This window comes from Echeneis naucrates, chromosome 21 (genome assembly GCF_900963305.1).
Source record: "Echeneis naucrates chromosome 21, fEcheNa1.1, whole genome shotgun sequence".
Lineage (NCBI taxonomy): Eukaryota > Metazoa > Chordata > Actinopteri > Carangiformes > Echeneidae > Echeneis > Echeneis naucrates.
The window spans coordinates 19,950,262-19,976,287 of NC_042531.1; the positions used below are offsets into that span (position 1 = coordinate 19,950,262).

The following is a 26,026-nucleotide window of genomic DNA, read 5'->3' on the forward strand; positions in this document are numbered from 1 at the left end:
GAAAACTTTCAAAAAGAAATTTCAAAAACTGAATCAATGGGTAAGAAATTGAATGTGAATTTTCCAGTGCATGATTCTAATGAAGATTGAATGTTTTCCAAAATATGATCAGTGTCACTAATGTAAATATAAGGAAAGAAACTTATCTTTTTACATGAAAAGTACAAAAAAATTAGCAAAAAAAAGAGGAAGGAATTAAGCACATTTCATTAAATTCATGTCATACAGTGCCATTTTGGCAAAACAGATGTGTCATATTTGTAGAGTGAGCCGAAAATGTTGAGGTTATCGTTCCTCATCTGAAATTGACAGGGAAAATGTTTGAAAGATGAAGCTAAATACATGTCTGAAATGTGATTGTTTTCTAGTGGAGAAAAGGCTTCCAGGAAGGGACATTGTGTTTTTGTTGGATGGATCTAATGGCACTAGAACTGGATTCCCAGCCATGCGAGACTTTGTCCAAAGAGTGGTAGAGACACTCAGTGTGGATGACAGCACAGACCGCGTCTCGGTGGTTCAGTACAGCAGGGATCCAACTGTCCAGTTCTATCTCAACACGTACACCACCAAAGGCGAGATCCTTGACACTCTCAGATACTTGAGGCCCAAAGGCGGGAGACCCCTCAACACTGGAGCAGCTCTCCAGTACTTGAGGGACAATGTCTTCACGGCCTCTGCCGGAAGCAGGCGCCTGGAAGGAGTTCCGCAGATCCTGATATTGCTAAGTGGTGGAAGGTCATTTGACCGTGTTGAGGAGCCAGCCTCTGCTCTCAAACAGCTGGGTATCTTGACCTTTGCAATTGGAAGCAGGAGCTCTGACAGCAGAGAATTGCAGAGCATCTCTCACGATCCCAGTTATGCTCTATCCGTGTCTGAATTTACCGACCTTCCCAAAGTACAACAGCAGCTTCAGTCCTCCGTGGAGGCTGTGGTCAGCAAGGTCACCCCAGAAACACCAACTGTCCTGGGTATGTTCATTTTAAGGGCTTGTCAGCCGAGGTGATTTGTTTGGCCCACACCAAAACAAAGAACCTATATGTCATAGCAGTTTAGCATCCAATTTTTTTCTTAACTGTAGGAAAGGGAGCTGAGGAGAATTTGCTGTTGTTTAAAGTGGAAGCAGCAGGCAGTTCCTGCTACTTTTAGAGAAAAAGGAAGAATGAAAAACAGAAAGACAGGCACCTAGTAGACAATGATTAGTTTTGGGTTGTTCTTTGTGTATAGGATTTCATTATTTGTCTTCCTGTCTCTTCTCAGTTGACACTGCCCAAAAGGATATCGTATTCCTTCTGGATGGTTCTGATGGCACAAGGAATGGCTTCCCTGCCATGCGTGATTTTGTTGAAAAAGTGGTGGAGAAACTCAATGTGGGAGAAAACAAAGACCGTGTCTCTGTGGTCCAATACAGCAGGGACGCAAATGTCAATTTCTATCTGAACACATACACCAGAAAGGAGGATATTGTGGATTCAATCAGAGGGCTGAAACACAAAGGAGGCAGACCCCTCAACACCGGGGCAGCCCTCCAGTACGTCAGGGACAATGTGTTTACAGACTCCTCCGGGAGTAGGCGCCTGCAAGGTGTTCCACAGATGCTGGTCCTGCTAAATGGTGGAAGGTCTTTTGACAGTGTAGATGCCCCAGCCTCTGCTCTCAAACAACAGGGCATCTATGTGATTGGCATTGGAACAGGGGGTTCTGACAGCAAAGAGCTGCAGAAGATTTCATACCAGCCTAACCTTGCTCTATCAGTGTCTGACTACTCTGACCTCCCCACTGTCCAAGAGCAGCTCTCCTCTGCAATGAGCACAGTGCTACTGAGGGCCACGCCCGTTACACCAACAGTAACTGGTAAGAAAGTGACCAAGTATTTGAGCATTTCAAGCTAATGACAAGAGGGAAAGTGAAAAGTAATAAAGGGCATTTCTCTCAATTCATGTCATACTGTGCCATGTTGGCAAAGCGGTTGTGTCAAGTTTGTAGAGTGAGCCGAAAATGTTGAGGTTATCGTTCCTCATCTGAAATTGACAGGGACAATGTTTGAAAGATGAAGCTAAATACATGTCTGAAATGTGATTGTTTTCTAGTGGAGAAAAGGCTTCCAGGACGGGACATTGTGTTTTTGTTGGATGGATCTGATGACACTAGAACTGGATTCCCAGCCATGCGAGACTTTGTCCAAAGAGTGGTAGAGACACTCAGTGTGGATGACAGCACAGACCGCGTCTCGGTGGTTCAGTACAGCAGGGATCCAACTGTCCAGTTCTATCTCAACACGTACACCACCAAAGGCGAGATCCTTGACACTCTCAGAGACTTGAGGCCCAAAGGCGGGAGACCCCTCAACACTGGAGCAGCTCTCCAGTACTTGAGGGACAATGTCTTCACGGCCTCTGCCGGAAGCAGGCGCCTGGAAGGAGTTCCGCAGATCCTGATATTGCTAAGCGGTGGAAGGTCATTTGACCGTGTTGAGGAGCCAGCCTCTGCTCTCAAACAGCTGGGTGTCTTGACCTTTGCAATTGGAAGCAGGAGCTCTGACAGCAGAGAACTGCAGAGCATCTCTCACGATCGCAGTTATGCTCTATCCGTGTCTGAATTTACCGACCTTCCCAAAGTACAACAGCAGCTTCAGTCCTCCGTGGAGGCTGTGGTCAGCAAGGTCACCCCAGAAACACCAACTGTCCTGGGTATGTTCATTTTAAGGGCTTGTCAGCCGAGGTGATTTGTTTGGCCCACACCAACAAAAAGAACCTATATGTCATAGCAGTTTAGCATCCAATTTTTTTCTTAACTGTAGGAAAGGGAGCTGAGGAGAATTTGCTGCTGTTTACAGTGGAAGCAGCAGGCAGTTCCTGCTACTTTTAGAGAAAAAGGAAGAATGAAAAACAGAAAGACAGGCACCTAGTAGACAATGATTAGTTTTGGGTTGTTCTTTGTGTATAGGATTTCATTATTTGTCTTCCTGTTTCTTCTCAGTTGACACTGCCCAAAAGGATATCGTATTCCTTCTGGATGGTTCTGATGGCACAAGGAATGGCTTCCCTGCCATGCGTGATTTTGTTGAAAAAGTGGTGGAGAAACTCAATGTGGGAGAAAACAAAGACCGTGTCTCTGTGGTCCAATACAGCAGGGACGCAGATGTCAATTTCTATCTGAACACATACACCAGAAAGGAGGATATTGTGGATTCAATCAGAGGGCTGAAACACAAAGGAGGCAGACCCCTCAACACCGGGGCAGCCCTCCAGTACGTCAGGGACAATGTGTTTACAGACTCCTCCGGGAGTAGGCGCCTGCAAGGTGTTCCACAGATGCTGGTCCTGCTAAATGGTGGAAGGTCTTTTGACAGTGTAGATGCCCCAGCCTCTGCTCTCAAACAACAGGGCATCTATGTGATTGGCATTGGAACAGGGGGTTCTGACAGCAAAGAGCTGCAGAAGATTTCATACCAGCCTAACCTTGCTCTATCAGTGTCTGACTACTCTGACCTCCCCACTGTCCAAGAGCAGCTCTCCTCTGCAATGAGCACAGTGCTACTGAGGGCCACGCCCGTTACACCAACAGTAACTGGTAAGAAAGTGACCAAGTATTTGAGCATTTCAAGCTAATGACAGGAGGGAAAGTGAAAAGTAATGAAGGGCATTTCTCTCAATTCATGTCATACTGTGCCGTGTTGGCAAAGCGGTTGTGTCAAGTTTGTAGAGTGAGCCGAAAATGTTTGAAAGATGAAGCTAAATACATGTCTGAAATGTGATTGTTTTCTAGTGGAGAAAAGGCTTCCAGGACGGGACATTGTGTTTTTGTTGGATGGATCTGATGACACTAGAACTGGATTCCCAGCCATGCGAGACTTTGTCCAAAGAGTGGTAGAGACACTCAGTGTGGATGACAGCACAGACCGCGTCTCGGTGGTTCAGTACAGCAGGGATCCAACTGTCCAGTTCTATCTCAACACGTACACCACCAAAGGCGAGATCCTTGACACTCTCAGAGACTTGAGGCCCAAAGGCGGGAGACCCCTCAACACTGGAGCAGCTCTCCAGTACTTGAGGGACAATGTCTTCACGGCCTCTGCCGGAAGCAGGCGCCTTGAAGGAGTTCCGCAGATCCTGATATTGCTAAGCGGTGGAAGGTCATTTGACCGTGTTGAGGAGCCAGCCTCTGCTCTCAAACAGCTGGGTGTCTTGACCTTTGCAATTGGAAGCAGGAGCTCTGACAGCAGAGAACTGCAGAGCATCTCTCACGATCGCAGTTATGCTCTATCCGTGTCTGAATTTACCGACCTTCCCAAAGTACAACAGCAGCTTCAGTCCTCCGTGGAGGCTGTGGTCAGCAAGGTCACCCCAGAAACACCAACTGTCCTGGGTATGTTCATTTTAAGGGCTTGTCAGCCGATGTGATTTGTTTGGCCCACACCAACAAAAAGAACCTATATGTCATAGCAGTTTAGCATCCAATTTTCTTCTTAACTGTAGGAAAGGGAGCTGAGGAGAATTTGCTGCTGTTTACAGTGGAAGCAGCAGGCAGTTCCTGCTACTTTTAGAGAAAAAGGAAGAATGAAAAACAGAAAGACAGGCACCTAGTAGACAATGATTAGTTTTGTTCTTTGTGTATAGGATTTCATTATTTGTCTTCCTGTCTCTTCTCAGTTGACACTGCCCAAAAGGATATCGTATTCCTTCTGGATGGTTCTGATGGCACAAGGAATGGCTTCCCTGCCATGCGTGATTTTGTTGAAAAAGTGGTGGAGAAACTCAATGTGGGAGAAAACAAAGACCGTGCCTCTGTGGTCCAATACAGCAGGGACGCAAATGTCAATTTCTATCTGAACACATACACCAGAAAGGAGGATATTGTGGATTCAATCAGAGGGCTGAAACACAAAGGAGGCAGACCCCTCAACACCGGGGCAGCCCTCCAGTACGTCAGGGACAATGTGTTTACAGACTCCTCCGGGAGTAGGCGCCTGCAAGGTGTTCCACAGATGCTGGTCCTGCTAAATGGTGGAAGGTCTTTTGACAGTGTAGATGCCCCAGCCTCTGCTCTCAAACAACAGGGCATCTATGTGATTGGCATTGGAACAGGGGGTTCTGACAGCAAAGAGCTGCAGAAGATTTCATACCAGCCTAACCTTGCTCTATCAGTGTCTGACTACTCTGACCTCCCCACTGTCCAAGAGCAGCTCTCCTCTGCAATGAGCACAGTGCTACTGAGGGCCACGCCCGTTACACCAACAGTAACTGGTAAGAAAGTGACCAAGTATTTGAGCATTTCAAGCTAATGACAGGAGGGAAAGCGAAAAGTAATGAAGGGCATTTCTCTCAATTCATGTCATACTGTGTCATGTTGGCAAAGCGGTTGTGTCAAGTTTGTAGAGTGAGCCGAAAATGTTGAGGTTATCGTTCCTCATCTGAAATTGACAGGGACAATGTTTGAAAGATGAAGCTAAATACATGTCTGAAATGTGATTGTTTTCTAGTGGAGAAAAGGCTTCCAGGACGGGACATTGTGTTTTTGTTGGATGGATCTGATGACACTAGAACTGGATTCCCAGCCATGCGAGACTTTGTCCAAAGAGTGGTAGAGACACTCAGTGTGGATGACAGCACAGACCGCGTCTCGGTGGTTCAGTACAGCAGGGATCCAACTGTGCAGTTCTATCTCAACACGTACACCACCAAAGGCGAGATCCTTGACACTCTCAGAGACTTGAGGCCCAAAGGCGGGAGACCCCTCAACACTGGAGCAGCTCTCCAGTACTTGAGGGACAATGTCTTCACGGCCTCTGCCGGAAGCAGGCGCCTGGAAGGAGTTCCGCAGATCCTGATATTGCTAAGTGGTGGAAGGTCATTTGACCGTGTTGAGGAGCCAGCCTCTGCTCTCAAACAGCTGGGTGTCTTGACCTTTGCAATTGGAAGCAGGAGCTCTGACAGCAGAGAACTGCAGAGCATCTCTCACGATCGCAGTTATGCTCTATCCGTGTCTGAATTTACCGACCTTCCCAAAGTACAACAGCAGCTTCAGTCCTCCGTGGAGGCTGTGGTCAGCAAGGTCACCCCAGAAACACCAACTGTCCTGGGTATGTTCATTTTAAGGGCTTGTCAGCCGATGTGATTTGTTTGGCCCACACCAACAAAAAGAACCTATATGTCATAGCAGTTTAGCATCCAATTTTCTTCTTAACTGTAGGAAAGGGAGCTGAGGAGAATTTGCTGCTGTTTACAGTGGAAGCAGCAGGCAGTTCCTGCTACTTTTAGAGAAAAAGGAAGAATGAAAAACAGAAAGACAGGCACCTAGTAGACAATGATTAGTTTTGTTCTTTGTGTATAGGATTTCATTATTTGTCTTCCTGTCTCTTCTCAGTTGACACTGCCCAAAAGGATATCGTATTCCTTCTGGATGGTTCTGATGGCACAAGGAATGGCTTCCCTGCCATGCGTGATTTTGTTGAAAAAGTGGTGGAGAAACTCAATGTGGGAGAAAACAAAGACCGTGTCTCTGTGGTCCAATACAGCAGGGACGCAAATGTCAATTTCTATCTGAACACATACACCAGAAAGGAGGATATTGTGGATTCAATCAGAGGGCTGAAACACAAAGGAGGCAGACCCCTCAACACCGGGGCAGCCCTCCAGTACGTCAGGGACAATGTGTTTACAGACTCCTCCGGGAGTAGGCGCCTGCAAGGTGTTCCACAGATGCTGGTCCTGCTAAATGGTGGAAGGTCTTTTGACAGTGTAGATGCCCCAGCCTCTGCTCTCAAACAACAGGGCATCTATGTGATTGGCATTGGAACAGGGGGTTCTGACAGCAAAGAGCTGCAGAAGATTTCATACCAGCCTAACCTTGCTCTATCAGTGTCTGACTACTCTGACCTCCCCACTGTCCAAGAGCAGCTCTCCTCTGCAATGAGCACAGTGCTACTGAGGGCCACGCCCGTTACACCAACAGTAACTGGTAAGAAAGTGACCAAGTATTTGAGCATTTCAAGCTAATGACAGGAGGGAAAGCGAAAAGTAATGAAGGGCATTTCTCTCAATTCATGTCATACTGTGTCATGTTGGCAAAGCGGTTGTGTCAAGTTTGTAGAGTGAGCCGAAAATGTTTGAAAGATGAAGCTAAATACATGTCTGAAATGTGATTGTTTTCTAGTGGAGAAAAGGCTTCCAGGACGGGACATTGTGTTTTTGTTGGATGGATCTGATGACACTAGAACTGGATTCCCAGCCATGCGAGACTTTGTCCAAAGAGTGGTAGAGACACTCAGTGTGGATGACAGCACAGACCGCGTCTCGGTGGTTCAGTACAGCAGGGATCCAACTGTCCAGTTCTATCTCAACACGTACACCACCAAAGGCGAGATCCTTGACACTCTCAGAGACTTGAGGCCCAAAGGCGGGAGACCCCTCAACACTGGAGCAGCTCTCCAGTACTTGAGGGACAATGTCTTCACGGCCTCTGCCGGAAGCAGGCGCCTGGAAGGAGTTCCGCAGATCCTGATATTGCTGAGTGGTGGAAGGTCATTTGACCGTGTTGAGGAGCCAGCCTCTGCTCTCAAACAGCTGGGTGTCTTGACCTTTGCAATTGGAAGCAGGAGCTCTGACAGCAGAGAACTGCAGAGCATCTCTCACGATCGCAGTTATGCTCTATCCGTGTCTGAATTTACCGACCTTCCCAAAGTACAACAGCAGCTTCAGTCCTCCGTGGAGGCTGTGGTCAGCAAGGTCACCCCAGAAACACCAACTGTCCTGGGTATGTTCATTTTAAGGGCTTGTCAGCCGAGGTGATTTGTTTGGCCCACACCAACAAAAAGAACCTATATGTCATAGCAGTTTAGCATCCAATTTTTTTCTTAACTGTAGGAAAGGGAGCTGAGGAGAATTTGCTGCTGTTTACAGTGGAAGCAGCAGGCAGTTCCTGCTACTTTTAGAGAAAAAGGAAGAATGAAAAACAGAAAGACAGGCACCTAGTAGACAATGATTAGTTTTGGGTTGTTCTTTGTGTATAGGATTTCATTATTTGTCTTCCTGTCTCTTCTCAGTTGACACTGCCCAAAAGGATATCGTATTCCTTCTGGATGGTTCTGATGGCACAAGGAATGGCTTCCCTGCCATGCGTGATTTTGTTGAAAAAGTGGTGGAGAAACTCAATGTGGGAGAAAACAAAGACCGTGTCTCTGTGGTCCAATACAGCAGGGATGCAAATGTCAATTTCTATCTGAACACATACACCAGAAAGGAGGATATTGTGGATTCAATCAGAGGGCTGAAACACAAAGGAGGCAGACCCCTCAACACCGGGGCAGCCCTCCAGTACGTCAGGGACAATGTGTTTACAGACTCCTCCGGGAGTAGGCGCCTGCAAGGTGTTCCACAGATGCTGGTCCTGCTAAATGGTGGAAGGTCTTTTGACAGTGTAGATGCCCCAGCCTCTGCTCTCAAACAACAGGGCATCTATGTGATTGGCATTGGAACAGGGGGTTCTGACAGCAAAGAGCTGCAGAAGATTTCATACCAGCCTAACCTTGCTCTATCAGTGTCTGACTACTCTGACCTCCCCACTGTCCAAGAGCAGCTCTCCTCTGCAATGAGCACAGTGCTACTGAGGGCCACGCCCGTTACACCAACAGTAACTGGTAAGAAAGTGACCAAGTATTTGAGCATTTCAAGCTAATGACAGGAGGGAAAGCGAAAAGTAATGAAGGGCATTTCTCTCAATTCATGTCATACTGTGTCATGTTGGCAAAGCGGTTGTGTCAAGTTTGTAGAGTGAGCCGAAAATGTTTGAAAGATGAAGCTAAATACATGTCTGAAATGTGATTGTTTTCTAGTGGAGAAAAGGCTTCCAGGACGGGACATTGTGTTTTTGTTGGATGGATCTGATGACACTAGAACTGGATTCCCAGCCATGCGAGACTTTGTCCAAAGAGTGGTAGAGACACTCAGTGTGGATGACAGCACAGACCGCGTCTCGGTGGTTCAGTACAGCAGGGATCCAACTGTCCAGTTCTATCTCAACACGTACACCACCAAAGGCGAGATCCTTGACACTCTCAGAGACTTGAGGCCCAAAGGCGGGAGACCCCTCAACACTGGAGCAGCTCTCCAGTACTTGAGGGACAATGTCTTCACGGCCTCTGCCGGAAGCAGGCGCCTGGAAGGAGTTCCGCAGATCCTGATATTGCTAAGTGGTGGAAGGTCATTTGACCGTGTTGAGGAGCCAGCCTCTGCTCTCAAACAGCTGGGTGTCTTGACCTTTGCAATTGGAAGCAGGAGCTCTGACAGCAGAGAACTGCAGAGCATCTCTCACGATCGCAGTTATGCTCTATCCGTGTCTGAATTTACCGACCTTCCCAAAGTACAACAGCAGCTTCAGTCCTCCGTGGAGGCTGTGGTCAGCAAGGTCACCCCAGAAACACCAACTGTCCTGGGTATGTTCATTTTAAGGGCTTGTCAGCCGAGGTGATTTGTTTGGCCCACACCAACAAAAAGAACCTATATGTCATAGCAGTTTAGCATCCAATTTTTTTCTTAACTGTAGGAAAGGGAGCTGAGGAGAATTTGCTGCTGTTTACAGTGGAAGCAGCAGGCAGTTCCTGCTACTTTTAGAGAAAAAGGAAGAATGAAAAACAGAAAGACAGGCACCTAGTAGACAATGATTAGTTTTGGGTTGTTCTTTGTGTATAGCATTTCATTATTTGTCTTCCTGTCTCTTCTCAGTTGACACTGCCCAAAAGGATATCGTATTCCTTCTGGATGGTTCTAATGGCACAAGGAATGGCTTCCCTGCCATGCGTGATTTTGTTGAAAAAGTGGTGGAGAAACTCAATGTGGGAGAAAACAAAGACCGTGTCTCTGTGGTCCAATACAGCAGGGACGCAGATGTCAATTTCTATCTGAACACATACACCAGAAAGGAGGATATTGTGGATTCAATCAGAGGGCTGAAACACAAAGGAGGCAGACCCCTCAACACCGGGGCAGCCCTCCAGTACGTCAGGGACAATGTGTTTACAGACTCCTCCGGGAGTAGGCGCCTGCAAGGTGTTCCACAGATGCTGGTCCTGCTAAATGGTGGAAGGTCTTTTGACAGTGTAGATGCCCCAGCCTCTGCTCTCAAACAACAGGGCATCTATGTGATTGGCATTGGAACAGGGGGTTCTGACAGCAAAGAGCTGCAGAAGATTTCATACCAGCCTAACCTTGCTCTATCAGTGTCTGACTACTCTGACCTCCCCACTGTCCAAGAGCAGCTCTCCTCTGCAATGAGCACAGTGCTACTGAGGGCCACGCCCGTTACACCAACAGTAACTGGTAAGAAAGTGACCAAGTATTTGAGCATTTCAAGCTAATGACAGGAGGGAAAGTGAAAAGTAATGAAGGGCATTTCTCTCAATTCATGTCATACTGTGCCATATTGGCAAAGCGGTTGTGTCAAGTTTGTAGAGTGAGCCGAAAATGTTGAGGTTATCGTTCCTCATCTGAAATTGACAGGGAAAATGTTTGAAAGATGAAGCTAAATACATGTCTGAAATGTGATTGTTTTCTAGTGGAGAAAAGGCTTCCAGGACGGGACATTGTGTTTTTGTTGGATGGATCTGATGACACTAGAACTGGATTCCCAGCCATGCGAGACTTTGTCCAAAGAGTGGTAGAGACACTCAGTGTGGATGACAGCACAGACCGCGTCTCGGTGGTTCAGTACAGCAGGGATCCAACTGTCCAGTTCTATCTCAACACGTACACCACCAAAGGCGAGATCCTTGACACTCTCAGAGACTTGAGGCCCAAAGGCGGGAGACCCCTCAACACTGGAGCAGCTCTCCAGTACTTGAGGGACAATGTCTTCACGGCCTCTGCCGGAAGCAGGCGCCTGGAAGGAGTTCCGCAGATCCTGATATTGCTAAGTGGTGGAAGGTCATTTGACCGTGTTGAGGAGCCAGCCTCTGCTCTCAAACAGCTGGGTGTCTTGACCTTTGCAATTGGAAGCAGGAGCTCTGACAGCAGAGAACTGCAGAGCATCTCTCACGATCGCAGTTATGCTCTATCCGTGTCTGAATTTACCGACCTTCCCAAAGTACAACAGCAGCTTCAGTCCTCCGTGGAGGCTGTGGTCAGCAAGGTCACCCCAGAAACACCAACTGTCCTGGGTATGTTCATTTTAAGGGCTTGTCAGCCGAGGTGATTTGTTTGGCCCACACCAACAAAAAGAACCTATATGTCATAGCAGTTTAGCATCCAATTTTTTTCTTAACTGTAGGAAAGGGAGCTGAGGAGAATTTGCTGCTGTTTACAGTGGAAGCAGCAGGCAGTTCCTGCTACTTTTAGAGAAAAAGGAAGAATGAAAAACAGAAAGACAGGCACCTAGTAGACAATGATTAGTTTTGGGTTGTTCTTTGTGTATAGGATTTCATTATTTGTCTTCCTGTCTCTTCTCAGTTGACACTGCCCAAAAGGATATCGTATTCCTTCTGGATGGTTCTGATGGCACAAGGAATGGCTTCCCTGCCATGCGTGATTTTGTTGAAAAAGTGGTGGAGAAACTCAATGTGGGAGAAAACAAAGACCGTGTCTCTGTGGTCCAATACAGCAGGGATGCAGATGTCAATTTCTATCTGAACACATACACCAGAAAGGAGGATATTGTGGATTCAATCAGAGGGCTGAAACACAAAGGAGGCAGACCCCTCAACACCGGGGCAGCCCTCCAGTACGTCAGGGACAATGTGTTTACAGACTCCTCCGGGAGTAGGCGCCTGCAAGGTGTTCCACAGATGCTGGTCCTGCTAAATGGTGGAAGGTCTTTTGACAGTGTAGATGCCCCAGCCTCTGCTCTCAAACAACAGGGCATCTATGTGATTGGCATTGGAACAGGGGGTTCTGACAGCAAAGAGCTGCAGAAGATTTCATACCAGCCTAACCTTGCTCTATCAGTGTCTGACTACTCTGACCTCCCCACTGTCCAAGAGCAGCTCTCCTCTGCAATGAGCACAGTGCTACTGAGGGCCACGCCCGTTACACCAACAGTAACTGGTAAGAAAGTGACCAAGTATTTGAGCGTTTCAAGCTAATGACAGGAGGGAAAGTGAAAAGTAATGAAGGGCATTTCTCTCAATTCATGTCATACTGTGTCATGTTGGCAAAGCGGTTGTGTCAAGTTTGTAGAGTGAGCCGAAAATGTTGAGGTTATCGTTCCTCATCTGAAATTGACAGGGAAAATGTTTGAAAGATGAAGCTAAATACATGTCTGAAATGTGATTGTTTTCTAGTGGAGAAAAGGCTTCCAGGAAGGGACATTGTGTTTTTGTTGGATGGATCTGATGACACTAGAACTGGATTCCCAGCCATGCGAGACTTTGTCCAAAGAGTGGTAGAGACACTCAGTGTGGATGACAGCACAGACCGCGTCTCGGTGGTTCAGTACAGCAGGGATCCAACTGTCCAGTTCTATCTCAACACGTACACCACCAAAGGCGAGATCCTTGACACTCTCAGAGACTTGAGGCCCAAAGGCGGGAGACCCCTCAACACTGGAGCAGCTCTCCAGTACTTGAGGGACAATGTCTTCACGGCCTCTGCCGGAAGCAGGCGCCTGGAAGGAGTTCCGCAGATCCTGATATTGCTAAGTGGTGGAAGGTCATTTGACCGTGTTGAGGAGCCAGCCTCTGCTCTCAAACAGCTGGGTGTCTTGACCTTTGCAATTGGAAGCAGGAGCTCTGACAGCAGAGAACTGCAGAGCATCTCTCACGATCGCAGTTATGCTCTATCCGTGTCTGAATTTACCGACCTTCCCAAAGTACAACAGCAGCTTCAGTCCTCCGTGGAGGCTGTGGTCAGCAAGGTCACCCCAGAAACACCAACTGTCCTGGGTATGTTCATTTTAAGGGCTTGTCAGCCGAGGTGATTTGTTTGGCCCACACCAACAAAAAGAACCTATATGTCATAGCAGTTTAGCATCCAATTTTTTTCTTAACTGTAGGAAAGGGAGCTGAGGAGAATTTGCTGCTGTTTACAGTGGAAGCAGCAGGCAGTTCCTGCTACTTTTAGAGAAAAAGGAAGAATGAAAAACAGAAAGACAGGCACCTAGTAGACAATGATTAGTTTAGGGTTGTTCTTTGTGTGTAGGATTTCATTATTTTTCTTCCTGTCTCTTCTCAGTTGACACTGCCCAAAAGGATATCGTATTCCTTCTGGATGGTTCTGATGGCACAAGGAATGGCTTCCCTGCCATGCGTGATTTTGTTGAAAAAGTGGTGGAGAAACTCAATGTGGGAGAAAACAAAGACCGTGTCTCTGTGGTCCAATACAGCAGGGACGCAGATGTCAATTTCTATCTGAACACATACACCAGAAAGGAGGATATTGTGGATTCAATCAGAGGGCTGAAACACAAAGGAGGCAGACCCCTCAACACCGGGGCAGCCCTCCAGTACGTCAGGGACAACGTGTTTACAGACTCCTCCGGGAGTAGGCGCCTGCAAGGTGTTCCACAGATGCTGGTCCTGCTAAATGGTGGAAGGTCTTTTGACAGTGTAGATGCCCCAGCCTCTGCTCTCAAACAACAGGGCATCTATGTGATTGGCATTGGAACAGGGGGTTCTGACAGCAAAGAGCTGCAGAAGATTTCATACCAGCCTAACCTTGCTCTATCAGTGTCTGACTACTCTGACCTCCCCACTGTCCAAGAGCAGCTCTCCTCTGCAATGAGCACAGTGCTACTGAGGGCCACGCCCGTTACACCAACAGTAACTGGTAAGAAAGTGACCAAGTATTTGAGCGTTTCAAGCTAATGACAGGAGGGAAAGTGAAAAGTAATGAAGGGCATTTCTCTCAATTCATGTCATACTGTGCCATGTTGGCAAAGCGGTTGTGTCAAGTTTGTAGAGTGAGCCGAAAATGTTGAGGTTATCGTTCCTCATCTGAAATTGACAGGGAAAATGTTTGAAAGATGAAGCTAAATACATGTCTGAAATGTGATTGTTTTCTAGTGGAGAAAAGGCTTCCAGGAAGGGACATTGTGTTTTTGTTGGATGGATCTGATGACACTAGAACTGGATTCCCAGCCATGCGAGACTTTGTCCAAAGAGTGGTAGAGACACTCAGTGTGGATGACAGCACAGACCGCGTCTCGGTGGTTCAGTACAGCAGGGATCCAACTGTCCAGTTCTATCTCAACACGTACACCACCAAAGGCGAGATCCTTGACACTCTCAGAGACTTGAGGCCCAAAGGCGGGAGACCCCTCAACACTGGAGCAGCTCTCCAGTACTTGAGGGACAATGTCTTCACGGCCTCTGCCGGAAGCAGGCGCCTGGAAGGAGTTCCGCAGATCCTGATATTGCTAAGTGGTGGAAGGTCATTTGACCGTGTTGAGGAGCCAGCCTCTGCTCTCAAACAGCTGGGTGTCTTGACCTTTGCAATTGGAAGCAGGAGCTCTGACAGCAGAGAACTGCAGAGCATCTCTCACGATCGCAGTTATGCTCTATCCGTGTCTGAATTTACCGACCTTCCCAAAGTACAACAGCAGCTTCAGTCCTCCGTGGAGGCTGTGGTCAGCAAGGTCACCCCAGAAACACCAACTGTCCTGGGTATGTTCATTTTAAGGGCTTGTCAGCCGAGGTGATTTGTTTGGCCCACACCAACAAAAAGAACCTATATGTCATAGCAGTTTAGCATCCAATTTTTTTCTTAACTGTAGGAAAGGGAGCTGAGGAGAATTTGCTGCTGTTTACAGTGGAAGCAGCAGGCAGTTCCTGCTACTTTTAGAGAAAAAGGAAGAATGAAAAACAGAAAGACAGGCACCTAGTAGACAATGATTAGTTTTGGGTTGTTCTTTGTGTATAGGATTTCATTATTTGTCTTCCTGTCTCTTCTCAGTTGACACTGCCCAAAAGGATATCGTATTCCTTCTGGATGGTTCTGATGGCACAAGGAATGGCTTCCCTGCCATGCGTGATTTTGTTGAAAAAGTGGTGGAGAAACTCAATGTGGGAGAAAACAAAGACCGTGTCTCTGTGGTCCAATACAGCAGGGACGCAGATGTCAATTTCTATCTGAACACATACACCAGAAAGGAGGATATTGTGGATTCAATCAGAGGGCTGAAACACAAAGGAGGCAGACCCCTCAACACCGGGGCAGCCCTCCAGTACGTCAGGGACAATGTGTTTACAGACTCCTCCGGGAGTAGGCGCCTGCAAGGTGTTCCACAGATGCTGGTCCTGCTAAATGGTGGAAGGTCTTTTGACAGTGTAGATGCCCCAGCCTCTGCTCTCAAACAACAGGGCATCTATGTGATTGGCATTGGAACAGGGGGTTCTGACAGCAAAGAGCTGCAGAAGATTTCATACCAGCCTAACCTTGCTCTATCAGTGTCTGACTACTCTGACCTCCCCACTGTCCAAGAGCAGCTCTCCTCTGCAATGAGCACAGTGCTACTGAGGGCCACGCCCGTTACACCAACAGTAACTGGTAAGAAAGTGACCAAGTATTTGAGCGTTTCAAGCTAATGACAGGAGGGAAAGTGAAAAGTAATGAAGGGCATTTCTCTCAATTCATGTCATACTGTGCCATGTTGGCAAAGCGGTTGTGTCAAGTTTGTAGAGTGAGCCGAAAATGTTGAGGTTATCGTTCCTCATCTGAAATTGACAGGGAAAATGTTTGAAAGATGAAGCTAAATACATGTCTGAAATGTGATTGTTTTCTAGTGGAGAAAAGGCTTCCAGGAAGGGACATTGTGTTTTTGTTGGATGGATCTGATGACACTAGAACTGGATTCCCAGCCATGCGAGACTTTGTCCAAAGAGTGGTAGAGACACTCAGTGTGGATGACAGCACAGACCGCGTCTCGGTGGTTCAGTACAGCAGGGATCCAACTGTCCAGTTCTATCTCAACACGTACACCACCAAAGGCGAGATCCTTGACACTCTCAGAGACTTGAGGCCCAAAGGCGGGAGACCCCTCAACACTGGAGCAGCTCTCCAGTACTTGAGGGACAATGTCTTCACGGCCTCTGCCGGAAGCAGGCGCCTGGAAGGAGTTCCGCAGATCCTGATATTGCTAAGTGGTGGAAGGTCATTTGACCGTGTTGAGGAGCCAGCCTCTGCTCTCAAACAGCTGGGTGTCTTGACCTTTGCAATTGGAAGCAGGAGCTCTGACAGCAGAGAACTGCAGAGCATCTCTCACGGTCCCAGTTATGCTCTATCCGTGTCTGAATTTACCGACCTTCCCAAAGTACAACAGCAGCTTCAGTCCTCCGTGGAGGCTGTGGTCAGCAAGGTCACCCCAGAAACACCAACTGTCCTGGGTATGTTCATTTTAAGGGCTTGTCAGCCGAGGTGATTTGTTTGGCCCACACCAACAAAAAGAACCTATATGTCATAGCAGTTTAGCATCCAATTTTTTTCTTAACTGTAGGAAAGGGAGCTGAGGAGAATTTGCTGCTGTTTACAGTGGAAGCAGCAGGCAGTTCCTGCTACTTTTAGAGAAAAAGGAAGAATGAAAAACAGAAAGACAGGCCCCTAGTAGACAATGATTAGTTTAGGGTTGTTCTTTGTGTGTAGGATTTCATTATTTGTCTTCCTGTCTCTTCTCAGTTGACACTGCCCAAAAGGATATCGTATTCCTTCTGGATGGTTCTGATGGCACAAGGAATGGCTTCCCTGCCATGCGTGATTTTGTTGAAAAAGTGGTGGAGAAACTCAATGTGGGAGAAAACAAAGACCGTGTCTCTGTGGTCCAATACAGCAGGGACGCAGATGTCAATTTCTATCTGAACACATACACCAGAAAGGAGGATATTGTGGATTCAATCAGAGGGCTGAAACACAAAGGAGGCAGACCCCTCAACACCGGGGCAGCCCTCCAGTACGTCAGGGACAACGTGTTTACAGACTCCTCCGGGAGTAGGCGCCTGCAAGGTGTTCCACAGATGCTGGTCCTGCTAAATGGTGGAAGGTCTTTTGACAGTGTAGATGCCCCAGCCTCTGCTCTCAAACAACAGGGCATCTATGTGATTGGCATTGGAACAGGGGGTTCTGACAGAAAAGAGCTGCAGAAGATTTCATACCAGCCTAACCTTGCTCTATCAGTGTCTGACTACTCTGACCTCCCCACTGTCCAAGAGCAGCTCTCCTCTGCAATGAGCACAGTGCTACTGAGGGCCACGCCCGTTACACCAACAGTAACTGGTAAGAAAGTGACCAAGTATTTGAGCGTTTCAAGCTAATGACAGGAGGGAAAGTGAAAAGTAATGAAGGGCATTTCTCTCAATTCATGTCATACTGTGCCATGTTGGCAAAGCGGTTGTGTCAAGTTTGTAGAGTGAGCCGAAAATGTTGAGGTTATCGTTCCTCATCTGAAATTGACAGGGAAAATGTTTGAAAGATGAAGCTAAATACATGTCTGAAATGTGATTGTTTTCTAGTGGAGAAAAGGCTTCCAGGAAGGGACATTGTGTTTTTGTTGGATGGATCTGATGACACTAGAACTGGATTCCCAGCCATGCGAGACTTTGTCCAAAGAGTGGTAGAGACACTCAGTGTGGATGACAGCACAGACCGCGTCTCGGTGGTTCAGTACAGCAGGGATCCAACTGTCCAGTTCTATCTCAACACGTACACCACCAAAGGCGAGATCCTTGACACTCTCAGAGACTTGAGGCCCAAAGGCGGGAGACCCCTCAACACTGGAGCAGCTCTCCAGTACTTGAGGGACAATGTCTTCACGGCCTCTGCCGGAAGCAGGCGCCTGGAAGGAGTTCCGCAGATCCTGATATTGCTAAGTGGTGGAAGGTCATTTGACCGTGTTGAGGAGCCAGCCTCTGCTCTCAAACAGCTGGGTGTCTTGACCTTTGCAATTGGAAGCAGGAGCTCTGACAGCAGAGAACTGCAGAGCATCTCTCACGATCGCAGTTATGCTCTATCCGTGTCTGAATTTACCGACCTTCCCAAAGTACAACAGCAGCTTCAGTCCTCCGTGGAGGCTGTGGTCAGCAAGGTCACCCCAGAAACACCAACTGTCCTGGGTATGTTCATTTTAAGGGCTTGTCAGCCGAGGTGATTTGTTTGGCCCACACCAACAAAAAGAACCTATATGTCATAGCAGTTTAGCATCCAATTTTTTTCTTAACTGTAGGAAAGGGAGCTGAGGAGAATTTGCTGCTGTTTACAGTGGAAGCAGCAGGCAGTTCCTGCTACTTTTAGAGAAAAAGGAAGAATGAAAAACAGAAAGACAGGCCCCTAGTAGACAATGATTAGTTTAGGGTTGTTCTTTGTGTGTAGGATTTCATTATTTGTCTTCCTGTCTCTTCTCAGTTGACACTGCCCAAAAGGATATCGTATTCCTTCTGGATGGTTCTGATGGCACAAGGAATGGCTTCCCTGCCATGCGTGATTTTGTTGAAAAAGTGGTGGAGAAACTCAATGTGGGAGAAAACAAAGACCGTGTCTCTGTGGTCCAATACAGCAGGGACGCAGATGTCAATTTCTATCTGAACACATACACCAGAAAGGAGGATATTGTGGATTCAATCAGAGGGCTGAAACACAAAGGAGGCAGACCCCTCAACACCGGGGCAGCCCTCCAGTACGTCAGGGACAATGTGTTTACAGACTCCTCCGGGAGTAGGCGCCTGCAAGGTGTTCCACAGATGCTGGTCCTGCTAAATGGTGGAAGGTCTTTTGACAGTGTAGATGCCCCAGCCTCTGCTCTCAAACAACAGGGCATCTATGTGATTGGCATTGGAACAAGGGGTTCTGACAGAAAAGAGCTGCAGAAGATTTCATACCAGCCTAACCTTGCTCTATCAGTGTCTGACTACTCTGACCTCCCCACTGTCCAAGAGCAGCTCTCCTCTGCAATGAGCACAGTGCTACTGAGGGCCACGCCCGTTACACCAACAGTAACTGGTAAGAAAGTGACCAAGTATTTGAGCGTTTCAAGCTAATGACAGGAGGGAAAGTGAAAAGTAATGAAGGGCATTTCTCTCAATTCATGTCATACTGTGCCATGTTGGCAAAGCGGTTGTGTCAAGTTTGTAGAGTGAGCCGAAAATGTTGAGGTTATCGTTCCTCATCTGAAATTGACAGGGAAAATGTTTGAAAGATGAAGCTAAATACATGTCTGAAATGTGATTGTTTTCTAGTGGAGAAAAGGCTTCCAGGAAGGGACATTGTGTTTTTGTTGGATGGATCTGATGACACTAGAACTGGATTCCCAGCCATGCGAGACTTTGTCCAAAGAGTGGTAGAGACACTCAGTGTGGATGACAGCACAGACCGCGTCTCGGTGGTTCAGTACAGCAGGGATCCAACTGTCCAGTTCTATCTCAACACGTACACCACCAAAGGCGAGATCCTTGACACTCTCAGAGACTTGAGGCCCAAAGGCGGGAGACCCCTCAACACTGGAGCAGCTCTCCAGTACTTGAGGGACAATGTCTTCACGGCCTCTGCCGGAAGCAGGCGCCTGGAAGGAGTTCCGCAGATCCTGATATTGCTAAGTGGTGGAAGGTCATTTGACCGTGTTGAGGAGCCAGCCTCTGCTCTCAAACAGCTGGGTGTCTTGACCTTTGCAATTGGAAGCAGGAGCTCTGACAGCAGAGAACTGCAGAGCATCTCTCACGATCGCAGTTATGCTCTATCCGTGTCTGAATTTACCGACCTTCCCAAAGTACAACAGCAGCTTCAGTCCTCCGTGGAGGCTGTGGTCAGCAAGGTCACCCCAGAAACACCAACTGTCCTGGGTATGTTCATTTTAAGGGCTTGTCAGCCGAGGTGATTTGTTTGGCCCACACCAACAAAAAGAACCTATATGTCATAGCAGTTTAGCATCCAATTTTTTTCTTAACTGTAGGAAAGGGAGCTGAGGAGAATTTGCTGCTGTTTACAGTGGAAGCAGCAGGCAGTTCCTGCTACTTTTAGAGAAAAAGGAAGAATGAAAAACAGAAAGACAGGCCCCTAGTAGACAATGATTAGTTTAGGGTTGTTCTTTGTGTGTAGGATTTCATTATTTGTCTTCCTGTCTCTTCTCAGTTGACACTGCCCAAAAGGATATCGTATTCCTTCTGGATGGTTCTGATGGCACAAGGAATGGCTTCCCTGCCATGCGTGATTTTGTTGAAAAAGTGGTGGAGAAACTCAATGTGGGAGAAAACAAAGACCGTGTCTCTGTGGTCCAATACAGCAGGGACGCAGATGTCAATTTCTATCTGAACACATACACCAGAAAGGAGGATATTGTGGATTCAATCAGAGGGCTGAAACACAAAGGAGGCAGACCCCTCAACACCGGGGCAGCCCTCCAGTACGTCAGGGACAATGTGTTTACAGACTCCTCCGGGAGTAGGCGCCTGCAAGGTGTTCCACAGATGCTGGTCCTGCTAAATGGTGGAAGGTCTTTTGACAGTGTAGATGCCCCAGCCTCTGCTCTCAAACAACAGGGCATCTATGTGATTGGCATTGGAACAAGGGGTTCTGACAGAAAAGAGCTGCAGAAGATTTCATACCAGCCTAACCTTGCTCTATCAGTGTCTGACTACTCTGACCTCCCCACTGTCCAAGAGCAGCTCTCCTCTGCAATGAGCACAGTGCTACTGAGGGCCACGCCCGTTACACCAACAGTAACTGGTAAGAAAGTGACCAAGTATTTGAGCGTTTCAAGCTAATGACAGGAGGGAAAGTGAAAAGTAATGAAGGGCATTTCTCTCAATTCATGTCATACTGTGCCATGTTGGCAAAGCGGTTGTGTCAAGTTTGTAGAGTGAGCCGAAAATGTTGAGGTTATCGTTCCTCATCTGAAATTGACAGGGAAAATGTTTGAAAGATGAAGCTAAATACATGTCTGAAATGTGATTGTTTTCTAGTGGAGAAAAGGCTTCCAGGAAGGGACATTGTGTTTTTGTTGGATGGATCTGATGACACTAGAACTGGATTCCCAGCCATGCGAGACTTTGTCCAAAGAGTGGTAGAGACACTCAGTGTGGATGACAGCACAGACCGCGTCTCGGTGGTTCAGTACAGCAGGGATCCAACTGTCCAGTTCTATCTCAACACGTACACCACCAAAGGCGAGATCCTTGACACTCTCAGAGACTTGAGGCCCAAAGGCGGGAGACCCCTCAACACTGGAGCAGCTCTCCAGTACTTGAGGGACAATGTCTTCACGGCCTCTGCCGGAAGCAGGCGCCTGGAAGGAGTTCCGCAGATCCTGATATTGCTAAGTGGTGGAAGGTCATTTGACCGTGTTGAGGAGCCAGCCTCTGCTCTCAAACAGCTGGGTGTCTTGACCTTTGCAATTGGAAGCAGGAGCTCTGACAGCAGAGAACTGCAGAGCATCTCTCACGATCGCAGTTATGCTCTATCCGTGTCTGAATTTACCGACCTTCCCAAAGTACAACAGCAGCTTCAGTCCTCCGTGGAGGCTGTGGTCAGCAAGGTCACCCCAGAAACACCAACTGTCCTGGGTATGTTCATTTTAAGGGCTTGTCAGCCGAGGTGATTTGTTTGGCCCACACCAACAAAAAGAACCTATATGTCATAGCAGTTTAGCATCCAATTTTTTTCTTAACTGTAGGAAAGGGAGCTGAGGAGAATTTGCTGCTGTTTACAGTGGAAGCAGCAGGCAGTTCCTGCTACTTTTAGAGAAAAAGGAAGAATGAAAAACAGAAAGACAGGCACCTAGTAGACAATGATTAGTTTAGGGTTGTTCTTTGTGTATAGGATTTCATTATTTGTCTTCCTGTCTCTTCTCAGTTGACACTGCCCAAAAGGATATCGTATTCCTTCTGGATGGTTCTGATGGCACAAGGAATGGCTTCCCTGCCATGCGTGATTTTGTTGAAAAAGTGGTGGAGAAACTCAATGTGGGAGAAAACAAAGACCGTGTCTCTGTGGTCCAATACAGCAGGGACGCAGATGTCAATTTCTATCTGAACACATACACCAGAAAGGAGGATGTTGTGGATTCAATCAGAGGGCTGAAACACAAAGGAGGCAGACCCCTCAACACCGGGGCAGCCCTCCAGTACGTCAGGGACAATGTGTTTACAGACTCCTCCGGGAGTAGGCGCCTGCAAGGTGTTCCACAGATGCTGGTCCTGCTAAATGGTGGAAGGTCTTTTGACAGTGTAGATGCCCCAGCCTCTGCTCTCAAACAACAGGGCATCTATGTGATTGGCATTGGAACAGGGGGTTCTGACAGCAAAGAGCTGCAGAAGATTTCATACCAGCCTAACCTTGCTCTATCAGTGTCTGACTACTCTGACCTCCCCACTGTCCAAGAGCAGCTCTCCTCTGCAATGAGCACAGTGCTACTGAGGGCCACGCCCGTTACACCAACAGTAACTGGTAAGAAAGTGACCAAGTATTTGAGCGTTTCAAGCTAATGACAGGAGGGAAAGTGAAAAGTAATGAAGGGCATTTCTCTCAATTCATGTCATACTGTGCCATGTTGGCAAAGCGGTTGTGTCAAGTTTGTAGAGTGAGCCGAAAATGTTGAGGTTATCGTTCCTCATCTGAAATTGACAGGGAAAATGTTTGAAAGATGAAGCTAAATACATGTCTGAAATGTGATTGTTTTCTAGTGGAGAAAAGGCTTCCAGGAAGGGACATTGTGTTTTTGTTGGATGGATCTGATGACACTAGAACTGGATTCCCAGCCATGCGAGACTTTGTCCAAAGAGTGGTAGAGACACTCAGTGTGGATGACAGCACAGACCGCGTCTCGGTGGTTCAGTACAGCAGGGATCCAACTGTCCAGTTCTATCTCAACACGTACACCACCAAAGGCGAGATCCTTGACACTCTCAGAGACTTGAGGCCCAAAGGCGGGAGACCCCTCAACACTGGAGCAGCTCTCCAGTACTTGAGGGACAATGTCTTCACGGCCTCTGCCGGAAGCAGGCGCCTGGAAGGAGTTCCGCAGATCCTGATATTGCTAAGTGGTGGAAGGTCATTTGACCGTGTTGAGGAGCCAGCCTCTGCTCTCAAACAGCTGGGTGTCTTGACCTTTGCAATTGGAAGCAGGAGCTCTGACAGCAGAGAACTGCAGAGCATCTCTCACGATCGCAGTTATGCTCTATCCGTGTCTGAATTTACCGACCTTCCCAAAGTACAACAGCAGCTTCAGTCCTCCGTGGAGGCTGTGGTCAGCAAGGTCACCCCAGAAACACCAACTGTCCTGGGTATGTTCATTTTAAGGGCTTGTCAGCCGAGGTGATTTGTTTGGCCCACACCAACAAAAAGAACCTATATGTCATAGCAGTTTAGCATCCAATTTTTTTCTTAACTGTAGGAAAGGGAGCTGAGGAGAATTTGCTGCTGTTTACAGTGGAAGCAGCAGGCAGTTCCTGCTACTTTTAGAGAAAAAGGAAGAATGAAAAACAGAAAGACAGGCCCCTAGTAGACAATGATTAGTTTAGGGTTGTTCTTTGTGTGTAGGATTTCATTATTTGTCTTCCTGTCTCTTCTCAGTTGACACTGCCCAAAAGGATATCGTATTCCTTCTGGATGGTTCTGATGGCACAAGGAATGGCTTCCCTGCCATGCGTGATTTTGTTGAAAAAGTGGTGGAGAAACTCAATGTGGGAGAAAACAAAGACCGTGTCTCTGTGGTCCAATACAGCAGGGACGCAGATGTCAATTTCTATCTGAACACATACACCAGAAAGGAGGATATTGTGGATTCAATCAGAGGGCTGAAACACAAAGGAGGCAGACCCCTCAACACCGGGGCAGCCCTCCAGTACGTCAGGGACAATGTGTTTACAGACTCCTCCGGGAGTAGGCGCCTGCAAGGTGTTCCACAGATGCTGGTCCTGCTAAATGGTGGAAGGTCTTTTGACAGTGTAGATGCCCCAGCCTCTGCTCTCAAACAACAGGGCATCTATGTGATTGGCATTGGAACAAGGGGTTCTGACAGCAAAGAGCTGCAGAAGATTTCATACCAGCCTAACCTTGCTCTATCAGTGTCTGACTACTCTGACCTCCCCACTGTCCAAGAGCAGCTCTCCTCTGCAATGAGCACAGTGCTACTGAGGGCCACGCCCGTTACACCAACAGTAACTGGTAAGAAAGTGACCAAGTATTTGAGCGTTTCAAGCTAATGACAGGAGGGAAAGTGAAAAGTAATGAAGGGCATTTCTCTCAATTCATGTCATACTGTGCCATGTTGGCAAAGCGGTTGTGTCAAGTTTGTAGAGTGAGCCGAAAATGTTGAGGTTATCGTTCCTCATCTGAAATTGACAGGGAAAATGTTTGAAAGATGAAGCTAAATACATGTCTGAAATGTGATTGTTTTCTAGTGGAGAAAAGGCTTCCAGGAAGGGACATTGTGTTTTTGTTGGATGGATCTGATGACACTAGAACTGGATTCCCAGCCATGCGAGACTTTGTCCAAAGAGTGGTAGAGACACTCAGTGTGGATGACAGCACAGACCGCGTCTCGGTGGTTCAGTACAGCAGGGATCCAACTGTCCAGTTCTATCTCAACACGTACACCACCAAAGGCGAGATCCTTGACACTCTCAGAGACTTGAGGCCCAAAGGCGGGAGACCCCTCAACACTGGAGCAGCTCTCCAGTACTTGAGGGACAATGTCTTCACGGCCTCTGCCGGAAGCAGGCGCCTGGAAGGAGTTCCGCAGATCCTGATATTGCTAAGTGGTGGAAGGTCATTTGACCGTGTTGAGGAGCCAGCCTCTGCTCTCAAACAGCTGGGTGTCTTGACCTTTGCAATTGGAAGCAGGAGCTCTGACAGCAGAGAACTGCAGAGCATCTCTCACGATCGCAGTTATGCTCTATCCGTGTCTGAATTTACCGACCTTCCCAAAGTACAACAGCAGCTTCAGTCCTCCGTGGAGGCTGTGGTCAGCAAGGTCACCCCAGAAACACCAACTGTCCTGGGTATGTTCATTTTAAGGGCTTGTCAGCCGAGGTGATTTGTTTGGCCCACACCAACAAAAAGAACCTATATGTCATAGCAGTTTAGCATCCAATTTTTTTCTTAACTGTAGGAAAGGGAGCTGAGGAGAATTTGCTGCTGTTTACAGTGGAAGCAGCAGGCAGTTCCTGCTACTTTTAGAGAAAAAGGAAGAATGAAAAACAGAAAGACAGGCCCCTAGTAGACAATGATTAGTTTAGGGTTGTTCTTTGCGTGTAGGATTTCATTATTTGTCTTCCTGTCTCTTCTCAGTTGACACTGCCCAAAAGGATATCGTATTCCTTCTGGATGGTTCTGATGGCACAAGGAATGGCTTCCCTGCCATGCGTGATTTTGTTGAAAAAGTGGTGGAGAAACTCAATGTGGGAGAAAACAAAGACCGTGTCTCTGTGGTCCAATACAGCAGGGACGCAGATGTCAATTTCTATCTGAACACATACACCAGAAAGGAGGATATTGTGGATTCAATCAGAGGGCTGAAACACAAAGGAGGCAGACCCCTCAACACCGGGGCAGCCCTCCAGTATGTCAGGGACAACGTGTTTACAGACTCCTCCGGGAGTAGGCGCCTGCAAGGTGTTCCACAGATGCTGGTCCTGCTAAATGGTGGAAGGTCTTTTGACAGTGTAGATGCCCCAGCCTCTGCTCTCAAACAACAGGGCATCTATGTGATTGGCATTGGAACAGGGGGTTCTGACAGCAAAAGAGCTGCAGAAGATTTCATACCAGCCTACCCTTGCTCTATCAGTGTCTGACTACTCTGACCTCCCCACTGTCCAAGAGCAGCTCTCCTCTGCAATGAGCACAGTGCTACTGAGGGCCACGCCCGTTACACCAACAGTAACTGGTAAGAAAGTGACCAAGTATTTGAGCGTTTCAAGCTAATGACAGGAGGGAAAGTGAAAAGTAATGAAGGGCATTTCTCTCAATTCATGTCATACTGTGCCATGTTGGCAAAGCGGTTGTGTCAAGTTTGTAGAGTGAGCCGAAAATGTTGAGGTTATCGTTCCTCATCTGAAATTGACAGGGAAAATGTTTGAAAGATGAAGCTAAATACATGTCTGAAATGTGATTGTTTTCTAGTGGAG

General features: G+C 47.5%; 1 protein-coding gene across 1 annotated transcript; it reads left to right on the forward strand.

The window, feature by feature from the left end:
* The first annotated feature begins 445 nt into the window (after window positions 1-445).
* On the forward strand, window positions 446-25,693 carry LOC115062241 (uncharacterized). Its single transcript, XM_029530869.1, has 29 exons — window positions 446-968; window positions 1,258-1,851; window positions 2,088-2,687; window positions 2,977-3,570; window positions 4,650-5,243; window positions 5,480-6,079; window positions 6,364-6,957; window positions 7,153-7,752; window positions 8,042-8,635; window positions 8,831-9,430; window positions 9,720-10,313; window positions 10,550-11,149; window positions 11,439-12,032; window positions 12,269-12,868; window positions 13,158-13,751; window positions 13,988-14,587; window positions 14,877-15,470; window positions 15,707-16,306; window positions 16,596-17,189; window positions 17,426-18,025; window positions 18,315-18,908; window positions 19,145-19,744; window positions 20,034-20,627; window positions 20,864-21,463; window positions 21,753-22,346; window positions 22,583-23,182; window positions 23,472-24,065; window positions 24,377-24,668; window positions 25,342-25,693. The coding sequence occupies exons 1-29, from the start codon at window positions 446-448 to the stop codon at window positions 25,691-25,693; spliced, it is 16,683 nt and encodes a 5,560-aa protein (XP_029386729.1).
* Window positions 25,694-26,026: the final 333 nt, after the last annotated feature.